This window comes from Molothrus aeneus, chromosome 25, assembly GCF_037042795.1.
Source record: "Molothrus aeneus isolate 106 chromosome 25, BPBGC_Maene_1.0, whole genome shotgun sequence".
Classification (NCBI taxonomy): Eukaryota; Metazoa; Chordata; class Aves; order Passeriformes; family Icteridae; genus Molothrus; species Molothrus aeneus.
This window is the reverse complement of record NC_089670.1, coordinates 528259-553329: the sequence shown is the minus strand read 5'-3', so window position 1 is coordinate 553329 and position 25071 is coordinate 528259. Positions and strand designations below refer to the sequence as shown.

The following is a 25071-nucleotide window of genomic DNA, read 5'->3' as shown; positions in this document are numbered from 1 at the left end:
CATGGACGGGGGCACCACCCCAGCAGCTGTACAGCAGGTCCTGAACGGATCGGGGAGCTCCCCGACGGCGGGCGTCTCACCACAAGGGTGCCTCAACCAGGGACCCCAAACCGGGAGCATCCCGACCGGGGGTGTCCTGACCTGGGGGCTCCCAGCCCAGGGACTTCTGAGCCGGGGCAAAACCAAACCAGGCTACCCTGAGCCAGAGGCTCCCAAATGCAATCCTGACATGGGGGCTCCTGCCTGACCCAGGGCACCCCAGATCCCGATCCAGAAGCATTCCAAACCAGGACCATCCCTAGCAGGGGGGTTCAGACCTGGGCTCATCCCAAAGTGGCGGCTCTGAACCCGGGGGTCTCCCAGCACAGGGCCATCCCAAACGGGGCAGGCGGGTGCATGGTCCCCAGCTCTGCTGCACCAGAGTATTTATTGTACCAGGAGAGGTTTATTCAGAGACGCTTTTTGTTTTCTAAAAGGCGACTATTTGAGGGTGGGGGGTCCCCCACACCTCGGTCTATGCAATCCCCGATTCCTGCAGCCAGCTTTTGTACGGGGCTCTGCCCCACCGCCGGCGGTTTCTATTAAAGACACGTGAAACAAACCCAGTGTCCATCCCAGGGGAAAAGGGCTCAGTGTCCCTTGGGGCTGGTCCTGGTCCTGCCGTGGGGATCAGCCCGGGATCAGGGGTCAGTCCTGGCTGGGCCCTGCCCTGTGGGGTGGCTGTTTCTGGGGGAGGTGCCCCTGCCCATCCCATGGCACCAGAGCCATAATGTTCCCTGTCAAACACCAAACCACCATTTTACCGCCCAAATGCTCTCCACCTCCCAGTCCTTCCCCAAGGCGGGGGCAGGAAGGAAAGGCCAGCGCTGCTGGGCAGTTCTCAGCGAGTGGCACACGGATTTATTGGATTTATTGATTGCTTTGGGGTGCTGGTGCCCCCCGGTGCCCACCTGGGGCGGGGGGCACGGCGCGAGCGGGGCGGGGGCGAAGCGCTGCCATTTCCATCCTCCCTCTCGCCCCGGCCGGGCGGGAATGGCTCCACATAAAACAAATCTCTCTATAGTTTCTCTCTCTCTATACAAATATAGAATATATATATATCTCTGCCGATATATATATACAGCTCTTCTCTCTCTGGAAAGGATAAAGGTTAATTTGTCTGTGCATGCACGACCAAAGCCACCAACCCCCGGGGACAGTGGGTGCCGAGGGACGTGCGCCCCCCCCGCCAGCACCCCGAGAGCCGGGGGGGCGCATCCTGCATCCCCAGGCTATTGCTGGTCAGGTCCCATCCTGCTCCCAAACAAGCGGAGGGGGAAGAAGCCGAAGAAAGGAAATGCCACTGCAAAGCGCCGGCGAGCTCCTTGTCACCTGGCCAGCACCCAGTGGCACCTGCCTCGGGGCACGGGGGACGTGGTGGCACCGCCCCGGGGTCGGGGGTGCTGCGGGGCGGGGGGGCAGGCACCCGGTTCCAAGGCAAAGTCTGGATAAGGCGAACAAAAATGAACTAAAGAACGGCGGCCGCCCCCAAAGCGGGCGCTTTGCCACCCGAAAGTGGCCCCGTGGCCCTGGGTGCCGGTGGCCGGGGCTGGCCCCACGGATGAGCTTGGGGACAGGGACACTGTCATAGGGCTGTGCTCTCTGATTCCTCCTCCTCCTCCTCCTCCTCCTCCTGCCGCGGGGTCACGCTGGGCCCCGAGAGTCTCTGAGCTGCCTCGGGCGGGTCCCGGCACAGGGCGGCATCCGGGGACACGTGGAGGGAGGGGACCTCAAAACGGAGCAGACCTGCGGGAGGGCACAGAGATGGGGACACCCACCGGGCTGGCACCGTGTCACCGCCGCCAGCAGGGGTGGCACCACCACCCCCTGCTCTGTGGACCCCACCCGAGCCAGGGCGGTGACACCAGCTGGCCCCACACACTGCCCGTGTCCCACCGAGCACAGGTGACACCAGCTGTCCCCACACACTGCCCGTGTCCCACCGAGCACAGGTGACACCAGCTGTCCCCACACACTGCCCGTGTCCCACCGAGCACAGGTGACACCAGCTGTCCCCACACACTGCCCGTGTCCCACCGAGCACAGGTGACACCAGCTGTCCCCACACACTGCCTGTGTCCCACGAAGCCCTGTCCCACCGAGGACAGGTGACACCGCTGTCCCTTCTCCCAGGGGACCCTCAGGGTGATGCTGCACGTGTGAAGTGACAGGGTGACCACAGCCACAGGTAGGCAGTGTCACCGTGTCCCTTGCTGAGAGCAGAGCAAGCCCCTCATACAGAAGAAGCATCTCTGCCCCTCCTGCCCAGCTGAGGGGCGTTACCCAGGGACATTGCCCAGGGATATTTCTCAGGGACATTGCCCAGGGGACATTTCTCAAGGACATTGCCCAGGAACATTTCTCAGGGACATTTCTCATGGACATTCCCCAGGGATATTTCTCATGGACATTCCCCAGGGACATTTCTCAGGGATGTTGCTCAGGATGTGGCTCAGGGATCTTGTCCCACAGTGGCACAGGGGAGATGCACCTGTGTGAGATGCACCTGAGAGCCAGGGGTGATGCCAGGTGTGATGCCAGGTGTGATATCAGGGCTGCATCCATGCCAGGGTGCCCTGCCAGGCCCACAGCAATGCGTTGGCAGAGCCACACCGATGCCAGTGCCACCCAAAGGCAGGTGGCAGCCCCTGGGGACACTGTGACCGCCCCTCACGGCCACTCAGGCTGTCCCACCCCTCACAGGCAGGACAGGCACGCAGGGACAGAGCCCTGAGTCCTGCCAGACCCCACGGAAGGGACACTGGGACACTTCCCCAGCCTCTGTGTCCTCCGTGGTCCCCAATGCCACCTGCACTTGCCAAGCACCCCCCGGCAGCAGCGCGGGGACCCCGGAGGGACACGGCACCGCCAGAGCCCAGGGCCAGGGCGGGCAGAGCAGCAGGGACAGCAGCGCAGCTCCCGGGGATGCCACAGTCCTGGTGACACTGCCACCTGCCATGGGACACAGCCAGCTTCCCGATGCCTTGGCACCTCCCTGGGCTCATCACCACCGTCCTGGGGACAGTCCCACTTTTCCAGGGGCATCACCACCTTCCTGAGTGCATGGCTATTGTCACCTTCCCAGGGACATCACCAACTTCCTGGGGACGGTTCTGCCTTTCCAGGGACATTGTCACCTTCCCGGGGAACCCCGCCACCTTCCCGGGCTCAGTTCTGCCTTTGCAGGGACAGTTCCACCTCTGCGGGGAGGGTGCCACCCTCCTGGGGACATCCCCACCTTCCAGGGCGCACTGCTGTCTCCTCAGGGCCATTGTCCCCGTGCCGGGGGTCTCTGCCACCCCCCCGGGAGCCTCCCCCAGGGTTACCTGTGCCGGCGCCGTCCCCGGGCCCCGCGGTGTCCGAGCGGGGCGGCTCCGGGGGCTGGGGGGGCGCGGGGGCGGCCGGGGGCGGCTGCGGCGGGGGGGGCAGCGCGGGGCGCGGCCGCGCTTTGGGGGCGGCCCGGGCGCGGGGGGCGGCGGCGGCGGCGGGGGACGGCAGCAGCGGGGGCGGCCCCGCGGCCGGGGCGGCTCCGGGGGGGCCGTACGGGGACGGGGTGCTGGGGGGCGTCGGGGACAGGCTGGCCGGGGACGGGATGGGCGCCAGCTTCTTGGGCCCCCCTGCGGGACAGAGACAGCGACAGGGCCGCGTCAGGGCCGCGCCACCGCGGGCGCCCCGCGGCCCCCGGAACCCCCAGCCCGCTCCTACCTTTGCGCAGCGAGTGCGGGCTCTGCTCGGGGGGCGGCCCCGGGGACAGCTCCGGGGGCCTGAAAGTGCTGGGGCGGGCACGGGGCACGGAACGGGCACGGCGGAAAGACAGAAAGAACGGGGAAAGGGAAAGAACAGCCACGAGAGAGATGGAGGGAAGAGGGGAAAAAATATAGAAAAAAAACCCTCGCAAAATGGGAAAATGGAAAGAGGAAAAGGGAAAGAAAAGGGGAAAAAGAAATGGGAGAAAAAGGAAGAAGAAGGGGAAAAAAAAAAACCAAAAAAAAGGAGAAAGGGAAAGGGAAAGGGAAAGGGAAAGGGAAAGGGAAAGGGAAAGGGAAAGGGAAAGGGAAAGGGAAAGGGAAAGGGAAAGGGAAAGGGAAAGGGAAAGGGAAAGGGAAAGGGAAAGGGAAGGGGAAGGGAAGGGGAAGGGGAAGGGAAGGGAAGGGGAAGGGGAAGGGAAGGGGAAGGGGAAGGGGAAGGGAAGGGAAGGGAAGGGAAGGGAAGGGAAGGGAAGGAAAGGAAAGGAAAGGAAAGGAAAGGAAAGGAAAGGAAAGGAAAGGAAAGGAAAGGAAAGGAAAGGAAAGGAAAGGAAAGGAAAGGAAAGGAAAGGAAAGGAAAGGAAAGGAAAGGAAAGGAAAGGAAAGGAAAGGAAAGGAAAGGAAAGGAAAGGAAAGGAAAGGAAAGGAAAGGTTTCAAGCATATAAAGGCAAAGAATAAAAAGTAAAATTAAATAGAATAAAAATAAATGAAAAGTAGAATTAAAACAATGGAAAATAAAGATTAAGCATTCAAAGAATTGGAAATAAAATTAAAACCAAAAAATGCAAGAGAATTAAATGATAAAGTTAAGTGGAAAAATTAACAAAGTAAAGAAAACTCAAAAATCATGAAAAATATTATTAAAAAAATAAAACAAAAATAAAGCCAAAAATCAAATAAAAGGAGAACGTAAAAGATGAGCCATATGAATAAAAAAGAAAATTGAAAATAAACAGTGGAAGAACAAGAAGAAGAAGAAGAGGGAGAGCCGTGAGCTCCTTCCCGCACCCAGCGCTCCACACCCGCTGTCCCCCTCCCGCCCCCCGGGCTTGTGTTCCCCCCCCCCCCGGGCCCAGGGTCCCCCCGGGCGGCGGTGACACCCCCAGCCCCCCCAGGGCCCCACGGATACCTCGGGGGGCCGGGGCTGGCGGCGGGGGCGGGCGGGGGAGGGAGGCAGAGCCGCGGAGACAGCGGGGACAGGGCCGGGGGGGACAGTGACACGGGGACAGCGGGGACAGGGCCGGGGGGGACAGTGACACGGGGACAGCGGGGACAGGGCCGGGGGGGACAGTGACACGGGGACAGCGGGGACAGCGCCAGGGGGGGACACTGACACGGGGCCAGCGGGGGACACTGACACGGGGACAGGGGGGCACAGTGACACGGGGCCAGGGGGGCACAGTGACACGGGGACAGCGGGGCACAGTGACACGGGGACAGGGGGGGACAGGGACACGGGGACAGCAGGGGACAATGACACGGGGCCAGGGGCGCACAATGACACGGGGCCAGGGGCGCACAGTGACACGGGGCCAGGGGCGCACAGCGCAGGGAGCAGAGCGGGGCGGGCGCGGGGGCGCTCAGGGCGGGCAGCGCTCCCAGGGGCTCGGGGGGTCCTCGAGCCGGGGTCCCCGGGGCCGCCGCTGCGCCAGGCGGCTGCAGGGCCAGCTCTGCTGCAAAGGTACAGGAGGAGCGCCATAAAAAGCGGCAGAAGCGACACCAAGGCGAGGGGAAATCCATAAAAGAGCAGAAGCCTTGGTGGGCGCGGGGGAGCGGCGCGGGAGCCCTCGTGGTGCCGATCCCCCCCGCTCGTCCCACGGCATGTGAGGTGTGAGCACCCCGGCCCGGCTCGGCTTCACTTTTGGGGCAGAAAAGGGCGATTTAGGTGCTTTCTCCCACGTGAGCTGTGCAGATTAAACTCGGGCTCGGCCCCTGGGCAGACGAGGTCTCAGAGGGCGCTGGGCTCCCCGAGGGCTTTCTCTGCACCTTCCTGCAGCACCTCCAGCCCGAATTCCACTAGAGCCCAGTGACACCCGGGCAAGGGGCCCTCAGGAAAACCCCTGAAGGCAGCGTGGTTCTCACGGGAATGTCAGGATAGGGATGTGCTGGTGGCTGCAGGGATGCTGAGCATCCTCTCCTGCTGCCCCAGGACTCTGCTCCCCTCCCGGAGATGCTGACCCTGCTCCTTTCTGGGATGCTGAGCATCCTGTCCTGTCCTGTCCTGTCCTGTCCTGTCCTGTCCTGTCCTGTCCCGTCCTGTCCCGTCCCGGCACTCTGCTCCTCTCCCAGGGATGCTGAGCATCCTCTCCTGCTGAGGTTGTTTCCTGCTGGGGTTGTTTCCTGCTGGCCTCTCTCGCGGGGACGATGCCCGGCTCGGGGACAGGAGGAGGTGCCACTGTCCTTAGGTGTCCTTACCTTGTCCGCTCGGCTGCCGGGGGGAAGCCGAAGCTGGTGGGAGGCGGGGAGGGCGTTGCTGAGATCTCCGGGGGCTGCTCGGGAATGGGCGAGTGGGGCGTGGGGGGCAGCTCGGCGGGCGGCGCCGGGGGCTGCGCGGCCGGGGGCGCCGAGCTCGCCTTGCGCCCCGCGGAGGTGCCTCGGCGAGCCACCCACGAGGTGTCCATCACCCTGACGCCCATGCTGGGGACACAGAGACGGGGGTCAGCACCTGCCTGGCAGGAGGGCACCGCCAGCACACCCCCGCCACTCCTTCAGCGTCCCTGACACGCCTCTTCCACCGGGAAACTGCTGGGAATGAAACTACAGGGCAGTAGGGCAGAGGGGGCAGCGTGGGATGGGTTTGTGTCACCCCCTGGCCACCTCTGCCTTCCTTGAGAAGCACCAGGCACCAGCACCCTCCCAGCACCCTGCCAGCACCCTCCCAGCAGCCTGCAGAGGATACGGTACCTTTGGATTTTCCTAAGGCTGCATGGGCAGAAACAAACAATGATTAATGTGAAAATGCCCTAAAACTGCACAGTGCACAGGGACAGAGGTCACTGCTGGGCAAAGGAGCTGTGAGGCTGAAGGGCTTTGAGAGAGGGGGCAGGGGGGCTGAGCAGGGACCAGGCTGTGCCAGTGGTGGGACAGCTTGGGATACCCTCAGGGAATGGGGGCATTTTGGGTTGGGCAGAGTCCTGGGGCGTTTTCTGGAGCCCACTCGACTGTTTGAGGTCCCAGTGAGGTGTGATGGAGGGGGACATGCACAGGCTGGGAATGGGCAGCTTTCCCCTGGAGCAAATGCTGCAGACCTTGAGGACACCAGGACACCCATCTCTGGCATGGCACAGCCACAGTGTCACCCATGGGCCACCCCACTCCCACCTGCACTAGGGCAGGCACGGAGCCCTGGGCTCACCTGAGCCCCCCAAGAGTCTGGCATGGAAATCAGGGGGTCCTTCCACTCTGGGACCACCCAACCTCCACCAGCTCAGTGCCACCCACCCCAAGGTGACGCCGAGCATCCTCTCCTGCTGCCCCTGGGATGGTGTCAGAGCCACCTGCTCCTGTCCCCAGTGTCCCTACCTGTCCTTCTTGCAAAACCCCAGCATCCTGCTGTCTGTCCTGCCCAGCCCCAGTGTCCTGCTGTCTGTCCTACCCGTCCTTCTTGCAGAACCCCAGTGTCATTCTGTCTGTCCTGCCCACCCCCAGCGTCCTGCTGTCTGTCCTACCCGTCCTTCTTGCAGAACTCCAGCATCATGTTGTCGGTGGCCACGCTGAGCGGGCGCCGCGCCTGCTCGTGCTGCCGGCGCTCGCCGTGCTCCATGTCGGGCGAGGGCATGGAGCTGTAGTTGGCGTTGTGGTTCACGTGCAGGGGGCTGCCGTAGTTGCCCGTCACGTTGAACTCGATCTCTGGGGGCACAGAGGATGGTGGGAGGGGCGCGCTCAGGGAGGGGAGGGACTGGGGGCATTGGCGCTGCAGGGATGGGCTCAGTGCCGTGCTGAGCCTGGCCAGAGCCCTCCCTGAGCTCCAGCAGCAGAGGGGGCTGGCAAAACCAAACCCGGGAGCTCTGAGACCCTCCCCAGGAGGTGCCAGCAAGGCCAGCTGTCCCCAGGCACGCCCTACCTCCCGGGAAGAACCAGTCTGCGTGCTGGATGAGCGGCTCGATGATGCCCACGATCTGCAGCGACAGCGTCGTCATCATCTCCGTCATGTTCCTGCAGGGGGGCGGCAGCTCAGCAACCCCCCAGGACAGTAGGGGCCCAGCAGCGTCCCAGCAGGATTCCCAACAGTGTTCCCAGTGGGATTCCAGCAGGATTCCCAGCAGGGTCCCAGCAGTGTTCCCAGCAGGGCTCCCAGTGGGATTCCCAGCAGGGTTCCCAGCAGGATCTGCCCCTCAGCAGTCCCACAGTGGGATTCCATCAGGATTCCCAGCACTGTTCCCAGCAGGATTCCGAGCACTGTTCCCAGCAGGATTCCCAGCACTGTTCCCAGCAGGATCTGCCCCTCAGCCCCACCCAGCACTCACCCCTCGGCCTGTGGCCACAGCAGGTTGGGTCCCAGCACGATGGCCACGTTGCTTGGGGTCATTTTGTTGATATCCTGGTACTCGGTCAGCTTGGCCAGGAATTTAATCACGTACCTGGAGAGTAGATCCCAAAGGGGTCAGGGCATGGGCCACACCCTGTGTGTCCCATCCCCGTGTCCTGCTGGCCCAGGCTCACCTGATGTTGTTGTAGTTGGCTTTGGGCAGCTTCTCGCAGGCGTTCCAGAGAGCCTGCAGCCGTTTCTCCTGATCTGGGATGCTGCAGGGGAGGGGAGAAGGTGTTATCCCCCATCCCCACCCTGCCCTGGGGCTGAGGACCCTGCCAGCCCCACCCCTGGGGACCCTGTGAGACCCCCAGGCTGCCACCAACATTATGGAAGTAAATTAAGTCCCAAAACCTGTCCCAAGGAGAAGGAAACCCTTTGGATTTCCTTTCAGCACTCCATGGCTCTCAGAGCCCAGAGGAAAGATCCCAAATGCTGTGAACCATGCTAGAAAAAGCCCAAAGCATCCCCGGGAACCCAGGCTGTCCCTACCCGTGCCATGGAGGAATGAGGGGACGTCCCAGACTCACTTGGAGGCCTGGATCCACTCCTCGTACAGCTCGAAGGTCATCAGGGGCTCGGGCAGCTCCCGCAGGTAGGACTTGAGGGCTCCTGTGGCACACAGGGGACACGGGCATTGGCACTGCAGGTGGCACTGGCTGGTGGGCACCGAGCTGTTCTGCTCCTGGGCACCTGGACCCACATCCCCCCAGCCTTCCCCCAGCCACGCCCTAAGCACCCGACCTGGAGCAGCCTGGGGCACCCCCAACCCAGCACCCACCCGTGCCACCCCGCAGCCCCTCCAAGCACCTTCCCTCTGCATGGCAGCACCTCTCTGGGGCAGCCACTGTCCCAGTTTGTGTCACCTGCCCACCCACTGAGGGGACACCCTGCCCCATTAGCCAGGCCATTAATTAATGACAAAATCAATTGAACAAAATCAGACCCAGCATCAACCCCCGGACGGCACCACTGGTTCCTGGTCTCCAGCTGGACTTGGTGCCACTGATCCCCCTCTGGGTGCCCTTGGGGGCGCCCGGAGGGGCCACCCCGCCCCGAGGAGCCCCACCTGCGATGGCATGGGGGTCAGCTGAGTACTCCTGCACGTCCACCACGCAGCAGTCCAGGGCAGCCTTGAGCTTCTTCAGCTTGGAGGCCGAGGGAGCCACTCGGAAGAGACCCTGGGCAGAGGACGGTGTTGGACAGGGCTTGGGGCTGGGCACGTCCCTGGAGCCCCCCAGGTCCTCACCCTGGTCCTGGGGACACCTGTGACCCCTTCCATCGTGCCCAGCAAGGGTTGGACATGGGACCAATTCCTCCTGCATCCCCAAATCCAGCAGGGACACACCTCATCCTATATCCCCAAATCCAGCAGGACCCACCTCCTCCTGCATCCCCATCCCAGCAGGACCCACCTCCTCCTGCATCCCCAAATCCAGCAGGACCCACCTCCTCCTGCATCCCCAAATCCAGCAGGACCCACCTCCTCCTGCATCCCCAAATCCAGCAGGACCCACCTCCTCCTGCATGCCACATTCCAGCAGCATGGTGACACAGGCCTCCACGGGGAAGGCGATCTCCCTCCCGCTGACTGCCAGGTGCTCCTCCAGGGGCTTCCCAAAGGAGGGTTTCTCCATCCAGGCCTCTGTGATGGGCAGAGGGGGCAGAGGAGAAGGAGGGTGGTGCCAGATCCAGCAGCCCCTCCCCAAAAGGCCCTTGGGTCACATTTTGGCAGCAAATACTCTGCATGGGTGTTGTTAGGAGAACAGGACCCTGCAGCTCTGGCCTTTTCCAGCCATCACAGGATTTCAAAGGAGCTGGATAACATTTTCCACAGGGGTAACAACAGGCAAACATTTGCAATATTCTGCCCTCCTTCCATCATGGTGGATGGGGATGGGATGGGATGGGATGGGGATGGGATGGGATGGGATGGGATGGGATGGGGATGGGATGGGATGGGATGGGATGGGATGGGGATGGGATGGGATGGGATGGGATGGGATGGGATGGGATGGGATGGGATGGGATGGGATGGGATGGGGATGGGATGGGATGGGATGGGATGGGATGGGATGGGATGGGATGGGATGGAGATGGGATGGGATGGGGATGGGGATGGGATGGGATGGGATGGGATGGGATGGGATGGGATGGGATGGGATGGGATGGGATGGGATGGGGTGGGGTGGGGATGGGATGGGATGGGATGGGATGGGATGGGATGGGATGGGATGGGATGGGATGGGATGGGATCCCCTGCCAGCTCTGGGACAGGCGGGATGCAGGCAGGACAAGCAAAGGGAGGGTGCTCAGCTGTCCCTGCAGGGTCACAGCGCCCGTCACAGCCCCTCGGTGCCACAGGCAGGGACAGACCTGTGGGCACTGACCTTGCTGGGCTTTGATCTGTGGCAGGAAGTTCTGCAGGAGGGCCAGGGATTTGCGGTGGTACTCGGCCTGCACCTCGATCAGCTGCGGGGACACAGCACCGGGGTCACTGCACTGCTGGGACGGGGACAAGGACAGCCCGGGGGGGTGGCACTCACAGTTTGAAAATAGTTTGCATAGTCGACTTCTTTGGCCACAAAATTGTACATGTCAGCCGAGAGCTGGTCCTGTGGGGACAGAGGTTATGTCACTGTCCCTGCCTGCTGCCCTGGGGCCACCAGCACGGCCCTTCCCCAGCCACCAGCAGGGAGCAGCTCAGTCCAGCGGGAGCCAGGGTGGCACAGGGTTGAGGTTGGTGTCTCAGGGAACGTCTCTGCCAGTGCCAGGGCTGGGTGAACCCAGGGCTGAGCTCTGCCAGGGCTGGGTGAACCCAGGGCTGAGCTCTGCCAGGGTGGATGTACCCAGGGCTGAGCCCTGCCAGGGTGGATGTACCCAGGGCTGAGCTCTGCCAGGGCTGGGTGAACACAGGGCTGGATGTACCCAGGGCTGAGCTCTGCCCCAGGGTGGATGTACCCAGGGAGTGGGAGCCCCTCCAGCTCCAGGGATGTGGAGGATGAGGATGGAGCAGCTGGGGATGTCCTGCCTAGCTGGGGAGCATCACCCCCAGCCCCTGAGCTGTGTTTGGGGCCCAGCCAGAGGAGGGGCAGCACAGGCAGGGGAAGGAGGGTGCAGAGCAGGCTGAATGGAGAGGCTGCAGCCTTCCCCAGGGTCTGGGAGCCCCCAGACCCCTCGGCCAGGGGCAGCCCCCAGACCCCTCGGCCAGGGGCAGCCCCCTACCCTGCAGATCTCCACTCTGTTGGCCGCCTCCTCCATCTCCTCCCTGAGAGCGTCGGCTTTGGCTCCCGAGGGCTGCAGGTTGCTGGCCAGACCCGAGGACTTCACCGACTGCTGCCACCTGCGGGAGGGACAGGGACAGTCGGGACCTGACCGCATCCCAGGGCCCTGCAGGGCCACCGCGGCCCCCAGGGCTGAGCAGCTCGAAGGTGATCCGAGTCCAGCTGGGATTGAGCCCCACTCCCAACCCCAGCCCCACAGCGCTGCACAGAGCAGGGAAGGAATTCTGTTCAGCGGGATAAGGAGGCGGGAAGAGAGGGGAAGGGGATGGGAGAGCCTGGACATGATGCTGGGGACTGTGGACACCCCTCAGACCCCTCCCAGGACACTCTGGAGCGGGGGCTTGGATGACTCGGGAGTGCCATGGGACAATCCTGAGTCACCCCTGTTCCCCTCAGTGCCACTGCAGGGACAGCAGCACCCAGCTCTGCATCAGAACTCACCAAGACAGGGAAAAAAGCACCAAACAACCCTTTCTGCCAGAAAAAAAATACACTTCTGCTGCAGAGGGCAGACAAGGAAAAGGAATCCATGGGTTCTGCAGACAGGAGCAGAAATGGTGGCTCATTGCAAAGCTGGACTCAAGCCCCCAGAGGCACAGCCAGGGCTCCCTGTCCCAGGGGAACTGCGGTCCCAGGGCCCAGGAGCTGCTCTCCTGGAGCCCCTCATGCCTTGGGAATGTTTGTTTCTTATAAAACCCTCGAAGGCAGTTCCTACCTCGTCCTGGAGGAGTCCATGTCCAGCACCAGCTTGGCCAAGTGCTTCCTCTGCTTTTGGATATTTGGGATCTCCACCTGCGGCAGCACAGGGAACAGGAGGAGGTGACAGCCCTGGAGAGGTGTCCAGGGACACCCACACCCCGGGGCTTTGGGCTGGGTGGGCGAGGATGCAGCTCCCAGGGTGATCCCAGGGTGACAGGGCCCAGCTGATCCCTCTGTGTGTCCCACCCGGAATGAGCCCAGCTCAGCCCCAGCTCCAGAGGCCCAGAGGAGCAGCCCTGGGGCACCCAAACCTCCTGGGGAATGGGGAGGGCAGGAAGGGCTCTGGGCATGAAGGGCACCCTGGGGACCCATAGCTCACCGCAGCCAGGACAAGGGGGACCCTGGGGACCCCAGGCTCACCTCAGCCAGCACGAAGGGCACCCCAGGGACCCACGGCTCACCTCAGCCAGCCCAAAGGGCACCCCAGGAACCCACAGCTCACCTCAGCCAGCACAAAGGGCACCCCAGGAACCCACAGCTCACCTCAGCCAGCACAAAGGGCACCCCAGGGACCCCAGGCTCACCTCAGCCAGCACGAAGGGCACCCCAGGGACCCCAGGCTCACCTCAGCCAGCCCAAAGGGCACCCCAGGGACCCCAGGCTCACCTCAGCCAGCACGAAGAGCGGCTCGATGACGTCCCGCTCCACCTGCAGCTCGAAGTGGATCAGCTCCTGTGCCAGCTTGTCCTCGGCCTCCCCGCACAGCCGCAGCATCTTCCTGCAGGGACAGGCATGGCTGGGGACAGCGGGGACTGCCCTGCACTGGGGGGACAGGGCACCCACACCCAGGACTCCAGGAGTGCCACAGGACAGCCCCTCCTGGGCACAGGGTAGAGGGGGGCAGCCAGGGAACCTGGGCATCCCGGGTGCCAGGAAAGCTCATTCCTTCAGTATTGCACTTATAATGGTATAATAGTAATTAAAGTATTCTATTATTATATTATGACATATTTAGCTATGTTATTATGCTATATATTAGTATTGTGTTGTATATTATCATATATTACATATAACATATAACATATTACATATAATATATATAATATATTATATATATTATATATATTATATATATATAATATACATATTATATATATATGATATATATATTATATATGTTATCTATATTATATACTATATATATTGTATAATGTATAATATACAATATAAATATATTATATATTAATTACTATTATTGTTAGGCCAGTCTGAAATTGTATGGACTTTAAATATCTATTTAAATAAATATAAATCTAAAATATATAAATAATAAATCACATATAAATATATGAATATGCATAAAATATGTAACTATATAAATTATAATACAGAAATATATAAAATGTACAAATATAAATATATGAATACTGATAAATTACGTATAAGTATATAAATAGTAGTAACTAAAATATAAATATATAACATACATTAAAATTGATATAAAATAAATATAAATGTCTATATATGCAGATTAGATTGTATGATCACAGGACCCCAGCCCATACAAGGAGGAGAGGAATTAATTACCATGATCCCCCCAGCCCCTCTGGCGTCAGAGGCAAGGAACAGCAGCATTCCCCATTCCCAGCACATTCCCAGCACACTCCCTGCACACTCCCTGCACACTCCCTGCACACTCCCAGCACATTCCCAGCACACTCCCAGCACATTCCCAGCACACTCCCTGCACACTCCCTGCACACTCCCAGCACATCCCAGGGCAGTGCAGGACCCATTGCAGCTGCAGCCCCCTTACCCCAGCAGGGAGTCGTCCCCCAGCACCGCCGATCCCTCCATCAGACACTGCGCCAGCGTCGTCAGCGGCAGCTTCTTCTGCAGAGAGAGGGGGGGCTGCACTCCAGATCCCCGGATCCCTGCATCCCCCTGGATTCCCGGGTCCCCCAGACCCCCCAGACCCCTGGATCCCGGAGCCTCACCGAGCGCTTGTCGGCATCCAGCCCCTGCTGGCCCTGCAGACAGGCTGTCAGCTTCTTGTGGGTGCTGTGGGACACCTGCTTCACCAGCTCCAGCCGCTTCTCCACCTGTGGGAGTGACAGAGCCCATCACTGGGGATCCCATCACCCAGGGATCCCATCACCCATCACTGGGGATCCCAACACCCAGGGATCCCAACACCCATCACTGGGGATCCCATCACCCAGGGATCCCATCACCCAGGGATCCCATCACCCATCACTGGGGATCCCAACACCCAGGGATCCCAACACCCATCACTGGGGATCCCAACACCCAGGGATCCCAACACCCTTCACTGGGGATCCCAACACCCAGGGATCCCAACACCCTTCACTGGGGATCCCAACACCCAGGGATCCCAACACCCATCACTGGGGATCCCATCACCCAGGGATCCCAACACCCAGCGATCCCATCACCCAGGGATCCCAACACCCTTCACTGGGGATCCCATCACCCAGGGATCCCATCACCCATCACTGGGGATCCCATCACCCAGGGATCCCATCACTCATCACTGGGGATCCCAACACCCAGGGATCCCAACACCCAGGGATCCCATCACCCATCACTGGGGATCCCATCACCCAGGGATCCCATCACCCATCACTGGGGATCCCAACACCCAGGGATCCCAACACCCAGGGATCCCAACACCCTTCACTGGGGATCCCAACACCCAGGGATCCCATCACCCAGGGATCCCAACACCCAGGGATCCCAACACCCAGGGATCCCATCACCCAGGGATCCCATCACCCAGGGATCCCATCACCCATCACTGGGGATCCCAACACCCAGGGATCCCTGTGGCACCACCAGGGAGCTGCTGAGGGGCTGCAGCCCCCCCGGGAGGTGCCCAGGCACCCATGGGCACCCCGGGATGGCTCCGAGGGGGCCTCACCTGCAGCAGATCCTCGCTCAACACCTCGGTCTTCTCGGCCCTGCAGGACAAGAGAGGAGAGGAGCCATTGGTGAGGGGTGTGGGACACGCAGCAGCACCCCCTGCACACCACGGAGCCCGGGATGTGCTTTTCCTTTGGATGCAGGGGGCATTTAAGGCTCTCTGCTCCCACCAGCCGTGCCTCATCCCCTGAGGAAGGAACTGATGGAGCATCTCCACAGTCACTGCCGGGCACCATGCCGGTCCAGGGCCTGCCTCCCATCTCTGCCTTGTTTTCCCGTTATTGCCAGGAAAGCAGGGATCCAGATTCCCGGAAGGAAGCGGGCAGTGCTCCGAGAGAGGCGCTGCGGCCGCGGCTCCCCAGCTCCGCTCCCCGCCGAGCCCGAGCGCACACGGCTGAGCCGCCTCACACGGGCCAGCCATGGGATGGGAGGCGGCAGCTGCTGCCCGGGGCCTCGCCAGAGCCCTTTGCTGCTCACTGCAGATGGATTGACCGCTCCAGAGCCCGCGGCAGCCGCTGCCTTCCCGAGGGAGGAGCGCCGGGATGCAGGAGACACAAACCCGCCGTCCTCGGCCCCTGGACCCGCAGCAACCAGAGCCCGGGCCCTGCACCACAGCTGCTCAGGCTCATTGAAACCATCACATCCGGGTCCATTTGTTCTTTTTCCCAGGGTTTTTAACAACTTCGGTGCATCCTTTCACTTGGAAAAACGAGCTCGGTCAGTTTGAGCTGGGGCAGAGCTGTCACTCAGCCAATCGGTCCCCAAAGGTTCCTCAGGGACAGCGAGAGCTCGGTGCTGCCATCCTGCAAACACCTTAATTTCCTGAGCCTGGTCCCTTCCTGCCCTCTGGGCTGGATTCTCAGCTTGGAGACAGGGGGGGAAGTGTTGGAGCAGTGGAAATAAGGAGCAAACACAGAGAAGGCTCAGACAAGGAGCTGCTCATACACAAATCCATCTCACCCAAAGCCTTGCAGAAAGTGCAAATCACACAATCACAGAATGGTTTGGGTTGAAGGGACCTCAAAGCCCCTCCAGTGCCACCTCTGCCTTGGCAGGGACACCTCCCCCTGCCCCAGGGACACCTCCCACTGTCCCAGCTGCTCCCAGCCCCAGTGTCCAGCCTGGCCTTGGGCACTGCCAGGGATCCAGGGGCAGCCCCAGCTGCTCTGGGCACCTGTGCCAGGGCCTGCCCAAACCAACTGCATTAAATCTGCTTTGGGCATGAAAGATGTCCCAGCACCCGATTTAAGGTGGTTTAAAAATAAATTAAATTAAATTGAATCCTGTTTATGTTAATTTTAAAAATTAGTTATTGAAATGAACAGATTAGATCCCCTCTAAGGAGCACTGCCCACCTGGGAGCAAGAGCTGAGCAGCTTCTCCTCCTCTGGGAATCACCTTCACTCTCATTTAGACAGGATTGGAAGTGACACAGAATTAGCACAAACGGGGAAAAAAGCAGCAAATATCCACAGGCACAGCCACACGGTCCATCCCCAGCTCGGGATATTTTTAGCCTCCTGAAGGAGTGGGAGGTGGCAGGGAGTGAGGCACCGCTGGCACGTCCCTGCTGCTCACTCCCCAGGAATCACTTCCTCACTTGAGCAGGGATTTTTTCCCGTGTTTTCTCCTCTCCCAGGCAGGAGGTGGGTGGGATCTGCACAGCCCGGGTCCCACGGGCAGCTCTGTCTCCCAGCAGCCACATCCCAACCCGTGCTATGCCCTCAGGTGTGTTTGGGCAGCAGAAAACAACATTTCAGAGAGAATGACAAAAACCTGGCCTTGATGTGTTGTAAAGCACATCCTGAGTGTGAGAAACCCCCGTGTTTTCACAGGAGAGCATCCCCTGGGCCAGCCCTGCACAGCCCTGCTCCCTGCCAGGGAGGAACTGGGCTTTGAAGAGAGGCAACAACCAGGCTGCAGCGTTTTATGGGTTGGGATAGCAAAGGGGCTCCAATCAATCCCACTTAAGGACGAGTGATGGTCCCAAGAGAGGGGGACAGGGACCCCCCAGTTTCCCTGTCTGGTCTCTAATTCCCCAAAACTTCATTGCATATGAGTTACACACATCCCGAGGGAGCACCCCTTGGGGACACAGCCAGCATTCCCAGCTCCAACACTTTTCCTCTTTCCTTTTGGCAAATAAAATCCTGCTCCTGCCCTCCAGCTTTCCACCCCAGCCATTTTTCCCAGCACAAACCCGGGCCCTGTCCCTGCAGGCAGCTGGGGAAAGGGACAGTGACCATGGGGAGCCAAAGCCAGCGAGTGGGGACACAGGCACAGCGTGCTCGGGCTTTGCTGCTGCACAAGTTCACTGCTGCCAGCAGAAATCAACACCAATCAAGCAAATTATGTTGATTCCCAAATAAATACATGAGTTTCCAAAGCCTTCGCCTAGGGAGGTGCAGCAGAGCCAGTGCTTCCCTGGAGCATCTCCTGGTGCCAGCCACCTCTCCTGGCTGGAGCACCCAGCACTGTCCCCTGCCACCATCCCCTCTGGTGCCCCAGCCACCCACGACAGGGAGCTGCCAGCCTTGGATGTGACCCTGAGCTGCAAAACTCGGAGCACGGTGAGGATTTCATGGCAATTAATCCCTGAATGGGAAAGCATCACACCAGTGTGGGGACAGCGGGAGCAGGGACGAATCTGAGCAGGAGCAGGGATGAACCATCTCCATTGCCAGAGCACGCCCATGGTGCCCCACACAGCCCCTCACCTCCATCTCTGCACAAACACCCCTTGCCCCCAGCCCCAGCCACCCCTCGCTGCAGCCTGCCCAGAAATATTTAATCACTACTTAATTACCAACGCTGATTCCCTGATTTCTCTTTGCTCTAGCCTAAAAATAGCTCCACCGGTGGAGAGGAGGCACAAACACCCAGCCGAGGCCGTGCCGTGCTGATTCCCGGGGCCGGGTCTGCCCCACATCCCACCCGGACACGGGGACAGGCCCGGCCCCATCCCCGGCCCCATCCCCGGCTCCATCCCTGGCTCCATCCCCTCCTGCCCCACATCCCGGACACGGGGACAGGCCCGGCTCCATCCCCTCCTGCCCCACATCCCGGACACGGGGACAGGCCTGGCTCCATCCCCGGCTCCATCCCCTCCTGCCCCACATCCCGGACACGGGGACAGGCCTGGCCCCATCCCCTCCTGCCCCATCTCCCTCTGGTGCCTGTGAGAAAATTCCAGGCGCTGGAGTCCCCAAAGCCCAGAGGGGAGGCTGGGAGTGAGCTTCATCCACAGCCCCTGGGGAAAGCACTGGGCACCCTCTGCGTTTGCCAGAGGGAGGAGGGAGCCCCTCGGTGTCAGCCCCAGCCCTGGAAGCGCCAGGCTCCTCATCCAGGCTGGATTCTGCCCCAAGGCCGCGCTGTCCCCACCTTCTGCCTCCACCTGAGCTCTTGCGGCCACCGCCTCCCGGGGACACCGATCCCGGCTCAAGCCGGCACCCGCCCAGCCCCAGCGGAGCCACGGATTTTTCCCGGTGCTTTTTCAGCAGGCAAGAAGCAAAACATCAAATATTGATATCCTCAAATCGCTGCTCAGCTCCCGCGGGAAACGGCTCCGACTGCAACATCCAGCGCGACGCGGGGACACGGCCCCGCCGGCGCCTCCCGGCCGCGGTGACACGGTGCGACAGCCTGGGGACACAGCCTGGGGACACGGTGCGACAGCCCAGGCATCACAGCCTGGGGATCACAGCCCGGGGGGCACAGCTGGGGGACACAGCCCGGGGACACAGCCCGGGGACACGGTGCGACAGCCTGGGGACACAGCCCGGGGGGCACAGCTGGGGGACACAGCCCGGGGACATGGTGCGACAGCCTGGGGACACAGCCTGGGGACACAGCCCGGGGGGACACAGCCCGGGGACACGGTGCGACAGCCCAGGGATCACAACCTGGGGATCACAGCCCGGGGGGCACAGCTGGGGGACACAGCCTGGTGATCACAGCCGGGGGACACGGTGTGACAGCCCGGGGGCACAGCCCGGGGGGCACAGCTGGGGGACACAGCCTGGTGATCACAGCCCGGGGACACGGTGCGACAGCCCAGGGATCACAACCTGGGGATCACAGCCCGGGGGGCACAGCTGGGGGACACAGCCCGGGGACATGGTGCGACAGCCTGGGGACACAGCCTGGGGACACAGCCCGGGGGGACACAGCCCGGGGACACGGTGCGACAGCCCAGGGATCACAGCCTGGGGATCACAGCCCGGGGGGCACAGCTGGGGGACACAGCCAGGGAACACGGTGCGACAGCCTGGGGACACAGCCCGGGGGACACAGCCAGGGGGACACAGCCTGGTGATCACAGCCGGGGGACACGGTGTGACAGCCTGGGGGCACAGCCCGGGGGCACAGCCCGGGGAGCGCTGCCCACCCAGGGCCAGGGCCGGGCTCTGCCAGGCTGCAGCAGCAGGAGGAGCAGGCAGGGAGGGCTGCAGCCGCTTCCCTCCATCCTGCCCACAGCTGGGCAAAGCGAGGCCAGCAAAGCAAAATGGGAGACAGATTCTGCAAGGCAGACTCTTGTCCTCATCTCCCGCTGCCTGCCCGGCCAGCTCGGTGCTGGCATGGCTTTGGCACGGAATGCTCGGGGCTCTCTGCTCCCGGCGCTTCCCTCCCCGGGGTCGCATCCCCAGCTCGCTTCCATCCCGATTTAGCAGCCCTGGAGAAGCCCCTGCAGGGCGCAGAGCCCCGAGGCAGCTGGAGCAGGGACAGAACCCTCAGCCCGCTCGCTCCATGAATATTCCAGGCTGCCAGCGCTGTCTCTTTGCGAGGAGGATAAAAATATCCCCGGGGCTGCCGGGATCCGCCGGCTCCGGAGCAGAAACCCCAGGGGGCTGTGCTGGCAGCAGTCACCGGCACCCCGAGGTGCAGATGGGGAGCCCGGCTATTTACAGGGTGCTGTTCCCTCCTGCAAACCCCGCTGGGAAAATCCCAGGCGCTGCTTTTATTCCCTCTGCCCTTATTCCGTGCAAGCAGAAAATGTCCTTCCTTCTTGCCGGGCGTTCCTGCAGCACCAGGAATAAACCCGCGGTGTTTAAAGGCTTTGTCTGGAGGCGCGGCCGTCCTGGGGCTTGGAGAAGCATCTCCCTGTGAGCCAGCGAGGTGACATCCAGCCCCAAAGGCCACCACGGACCCCGGGATGGGGGACACAGCGTGGGATGCTCAGAAAGGTCGAGGAGGAAAAATCCAACCCCGCCGAGCTTCCGCCACCATTCCCGGCGAGCTGCATCCCCTCGGTGCCGCTGGGGAGCCCAGCGCGCCACTGTGCAGGTGCTGATTTAATCCCCATGGGAAAAAATCCCCACGGAGCCCGTCCTGGGAAATTCCCAGGGCTGTTGGAGTGACTGAGGTGACATCCTGGTGCCACGGTCCCGACGGGACAGACAAACACAAATAGCGATAAAAGCACTTTGCAGGAAACATCCTCAGAACGCTCTACAGACACTCTTTGGCTTCTCTTCCCTTTTCCACCTCACGGAGATAAATATCCCTGCCCCTCACAGACTGGCACAGGAATTCTTCCCAAGGCTGGGCACCAGGTGTGGGGCTGGGCTGGGCTGAGCATCCCCAGTTCTTTCTATCAAGTGAAATGGCAAGGAAACACCAAACCCAAAGTAAATAAAATAAATAAACGCAAAACAAACCAAAATACAATAAAATAAACGCCATGCTCAAGGCCCAGCAGAGGTTCCAGTCTCCCCCCCTCCAGCTCCTGTGGAGCTGCTGCTCTCCCCAGTGGGAGCACGGGCTCCGTGCTGGCTCCCAGCATCCCAGCGGAGCCAGGACACGGAACAGCCACCGGCGGCACTGCCGGGCTCCCGGTGCGCCTGCACCATGGTCCCAGTGCCACGATCCCAGTGCCACCATCCCAGTGCCACGATCCCAGTGCCACCATCCCACTGCCATGGTCCCTGTGACACGATCCCAGTGCCACCATCCCACTGCCACGATCCCAGTGCCACCATCCCACTGCCATGGTCCCTGTGCCACGATCCCAGTGCCACGATCCCAGTGCCACGATCCCAGTGCCACGATCCCAGTGCCACCATCCCACTGCCATGGTCCCAGTGTCACGATCCCAGTGCCACCATCCCAGTGCCACGATCCCAGTGCCACGATCCCAGTGCCACCATCCCACTGCCATGGTCCCAGTGTCACGATCCCAGTGCCACCATCCCAGTGCCACGATCCCAGTGCCACCATCCCAGTGCCACCATCCCACTGCCATGGTCCCAGTGCCACGATCCCAGTGCCACCATCCCAGTGCCACGATCCCAGTGCCACAATCCCAGTGCCACCATTCCAGTGCCACGATCCCAGTGCCATGTCCCCTGTGCCACGATCCCACTGCCACGATCCCAGTGCCATGATCCCAGTGCCACATTCCCAGTGCCACGATCCCAGTGCCATGATCCCAGAGCCACGATCCCTGTGCCATGTCCCCTGTGCCACGATCCCAGTGCCACGATCCCTGTGCCACGATCCCAGTGCCACGATCCCAGTGCCACATTCCCAGTGCCATGCTCCCTGTGCCACGATCGCTGTGCCACAATCCCTGTGCCACAATCCCAGTGCCACATTCCCAGTGCCACCTTCCCAGTGCCACAATCCCAGTGCCACATTCCCAGTGCCACCTTCCCAGTACCACACTCCTACAGCACGCTGGCACCACACACCCCCCATGCTCACAGTCCTCATTCCCACTGCACATTCCCGCTCCGCATTCCCACGCTCGGCACCTGCCCGGCATTCCACACCTCTCCCGTGCCGGATTCCCGCACCAAGCCCCGGAGCTCCCGAGCCGCACTCCCTGCCCGGCACTCCCGCACCTGCCCGGCACTTCCTGCCCGGCATTCTCGCCCCTGCCTGGCACTCCCGCACCTGCCCGGCACTTCCTGCCCGGCATTCTCGCCCCTGCCTGGCACTCCCACACCTGCCCGGCGCTCCTGTACCTGCCCACATTCCCGCACCTCCCGCCACTTCCGCACCTCCCGGCGCTCCCACAGCCCCGGGCCGGAGCCGCTGCCAGCCGGGCCCGTGCCCACTCCAGGGCGTGGGGCAGCGCCGCCGGTGCCACGGGGCACACGGGGGCACGGGCGGTGCCAGCAGGAGCCCTGGCGATGCTGAGGGGCACACGGGGGCACGGGCGGTGCCAGCAGGAGCCCTGGCGCTGCCGAGGGGCACACGGGGGCACGGGCGGTGCCAGCAGCAGCCCTGGCGCTGCCGAGGGGATGCGGAGCCGCCGCTCCAGCTGTGCCACTGCCCCAGTGCCGCCACGGGAAGGGAGATAAATAAATCCTCTTCCCGCCCCCGCCCTCCGGTACAAAATCTCCAGGAATTACACAACAGCCACCGCCAAAGCCAGGCCTGGCCGTGCATGGCACATACGGCATTCCCGAGGGCATTCCCATGGGCATCCCGGGGGCATTCCCGGGGGCATTCCCGAGGGCATTCCCGGGGGCATTCCCGGGGGCATTCCCGGGGGCATTCCCGCCGGCACGGCTCCGGCTCCAGAGCCCCACAGTGCCCCCAGCCCCACGGCCAGCAGGGCCGCCCTGGGGTGCTGGGGGGGCAGGGCAGTGGGGCACCCCACAGCATCGGGGCTGTGTCCCCGCAGCCCTGGGACATAGGGGACGGCAGGACGGGGGGACAGACAGGGAGCTGTGGGTAAAGGGGACACGGAGTGGGGCAGGGCGGGTGTAGGCGGGCAGGCAGGGGTTAACTGGCAGGGGGCAGGCAGGGAATGGGCAAGAAGGACGTAAGGGGTGGGTACGGGGGCAGTGGGGCAGGCAGAGAACGGGAGTGGGACAGACAGAGGGACAGGGAGCAGGGCCAGGGGTAGGGAGTGGGGCACAGCGAGGACAGAGGGTGCCAGACAGGGAGCAGGGCAAGGGGCACAAAGGGAGCAGGAAGGCCGTGGGGTAGGCAGGGAGCAGGCAGGGAGTGGGATTGTGGCCAGTGGGGCAAGCAGGGCTCAGGCACGGAGCAGCGGGGCAGGCAGTGTGGCAGTGGCACAGGTGCAGCATCAGGGCACTGGGGCAGGAAGGGAGGAGGGGCTGAGGGGCAGGCAGGGAGCGGATGAGTGTGGGATGAGGACAGTGAGGCTGCCAGAGTGCAGGCAGGGAGCAGGAACAGTGGGGCCGGCAGGGAGGGGGCAGAATCAGGGCACTGGGGCAGGCAGGACACAGGGGATCAGGGTGGTGGGGCCGGCAGGGAGCGGGCAGGGAGCTGGGAACGGGCAGGTGCGGGTGCGGCGGGGCGGGCGGGAGCAGGCAGGGCGCGGGATGGGGCTGTGGGCAGGGCTGGGCTGGGTACGTCCCCATCCCACCCCATCCCACCCCATCCCATCCCATCCCATCCCATCCCATCCCATCCCATCCCATCCCATCCCATCCCATCCCATCCCATCCCATCCCATCCCATCCCATCCCATATCATCCCATCCCATCCCATCCCATCCCATCCCACCCCGTCCCATCCCGTCCCGTCCCGTCCCTACCTGCCCACGGTCTGGTTGGCGAGCTGGCGCATGCGGTTGAATTGCTTCTTCATGGTGGCGGCAGTGCGGGCGGTGCGGGCGGGCAGCGGGGCCGGGGGCAGCGGGCCGCCCCTCCCGCATCCCCGCCCGGCGCCGAGCCGGGCCGGGCCGAGCCGAGCCGAGCCGGGCCGAGCGGGCCCCGCCGCCCCTGCGCCTCTCCGCGCCTCCGCCTGCGCTCCGCGCCCCCCGCGCCGCCCCGCACCGCCCCCGGCCGCGGCGGACATGGGAAATGTAGTCCGGGGCCGCCCGCCCCGGCGGGCTCTCCGGGCCGGGGGGTGGTCTCGGAGCGAGCCTGGAGCCGGGCATCCCCCCCGGCGTCCCCCGACTTCCCCCCGGCATCCCTGGGCGTGGCCCCGCATCCCCCCGGCTTCCCTCAGCCTCCCTCGACATGGCCTCGGCCTCACCTGGCGTGGCCCCGGCATCCCCCTGGCACGCCCAGCGTCACCTGGCATCCCCTCGGGTCCCGTGACCCGGCCCCAGCGCCGCTCCAGCATCCCCGGCATCCGCCCGACATCACCCCGGCATCCCTCGGCACGGCCCCGCGTGCCCCGGCACCTCCCGGGCAGCTCCCGAGCTCCCGCGGCCCCAGCCCCGCTGCCGCGGCCCTTGCGGCCCCCGGAATCTCCTGGCATCCCCGGGCAGCCCTTGCGGCCCCCGCTCCCACCCGGCACCCCCATCCCCGCTGTCCCAGCCCCGCACCCTCGGCGCTGGGGCGGGTTTGGAGAGCCCGGGGCAGAGCAGCCCAGGAGCCCCGGGCAGGAGAGCAGGGGCCCGTCTCAGCCGGGGGACCCCTCTGCAGAGGGGGCGATGGGGCTGGGGGGCCCGGGCTCCTGCTGCAGGAACCCAAAGCCTCTGTTGATGCCCAGTGTGGGCCCTTCCCTCCCCGGGATGCTGCTGCCCCGCACGCCTCTCTCAGGATCTGGGGATGGTTTAGAGCCAGGCAGCTCCTGGCATCTCCCCTGGCATCAGCTGCTGCAGGCTCATCACTTCCTCTCCCCGATTTTCCACTCTAAATTGCACCATGACTGCGGGATGGGAAAGGCAGATATTTCATGGTGTCCGGGGGTGGGAAGGGAGTTCTGGCTGCTTTGAAGAGGGACGGGGAGCAGCGCGGCTCGGAGCCGTGGTTCCCAGCACGGTGCCACCGAGATGTTCCTTCCACGGGCACAGGGAGGGTGACGCTCACGGACAGCACCGAGCAAATCTCTGTAGGACGCAGTAACGCTGCCCAGCTGCCCCTGGCCCAGAGGCAGCTCCAAATCCCCGTCAGGGCGGATCCT

The 25071-nt window shown here is 62.7% G+C and overlaps 1 protein-coding gene across 2 annotated transcripts; it reads right to left on the bottom strand.

Moving 5' to 3' along the window:
* Positions 1 to 877: 877 nt before the first annotated feature.
* Positions 878 to 23880, bottom strand: ARHGAP44 (Rho GTPase activating protein 44). 2 transcript variants are annotated; one of them, XM_066565516.1, is made up of 21 exons: positions 23753 to 23880; positions 15239 to 15278; positions 14295 to 14399; positions 14114 to 14190; positions 12964 to 13075; positions 12314 to 12390; positions 11540 to 11657; positions 10861 to 10929; positions 10705 to 10786; positions 9832 to 9959; positions 9384 to 9495; positions 8845 to 8926; positions 8449 to 8529; positions 8253 to 8366; positions 7850 to 7941; positions 7455 to 7635; positions 6691 to 6708; positions 6202 to 6423; positions 3745 to 3812; positions 3366 to 3656; positions 878 to 1785 (listed from the first exon to the last, which is right to left on the bottom strand). In XM_066565516.1, the coding sequence occupies exons 1-21, from the start codon at positions 23803 to 23805 to the stop codon at positions 1625 to 1627; spliced, it is 2283 nt and encodes a 760-aa protein (XP_066421613.1). In that variant the 5' UTR covers positions 23806 to 23880; the 3' UTR covers positions 878 to 1624. The 2 variants fall into 2 exon arrangements, with proteins under 2 accessions (XP_066421613.1, XP_066421614.1); XM_066565517.1 differs by lacking the exons at positions 3366 to 3656; positions 3745 to 3812 and having other exon boundaries at positions 1658 to 1785; positions 23753 to 23876.
* Between the last annotated feature and the right edge of the window lie 1191 nt (positions 23881 to 25071).

Bases quoted from the DNA above. Each gene is read 5' to 3' on its own strand.
- ARHGAP44 (XM_066565516.1), bottom strand. From the start codon at position 23,805: ATGAAGAAGCAATTCAACCGCATGCGCCAGCTCGCCAACCAGACCGTG. The intron at 14,400-15,238 runs GTGAGGCCCCCT...TCACTCCCACAG, and splicing joins TGAGCGAGGATCTGCTGCAG to GTGGAGAAGCGGCTGGAGCT. The intron at 1,786-3,365 runs GTAACCCTGGGG...GCCCTCCCGCAG, and splicing joins CGGGGACGGCGCCGGCACAG to GTCTGCTCCGTTTTGAGGTC.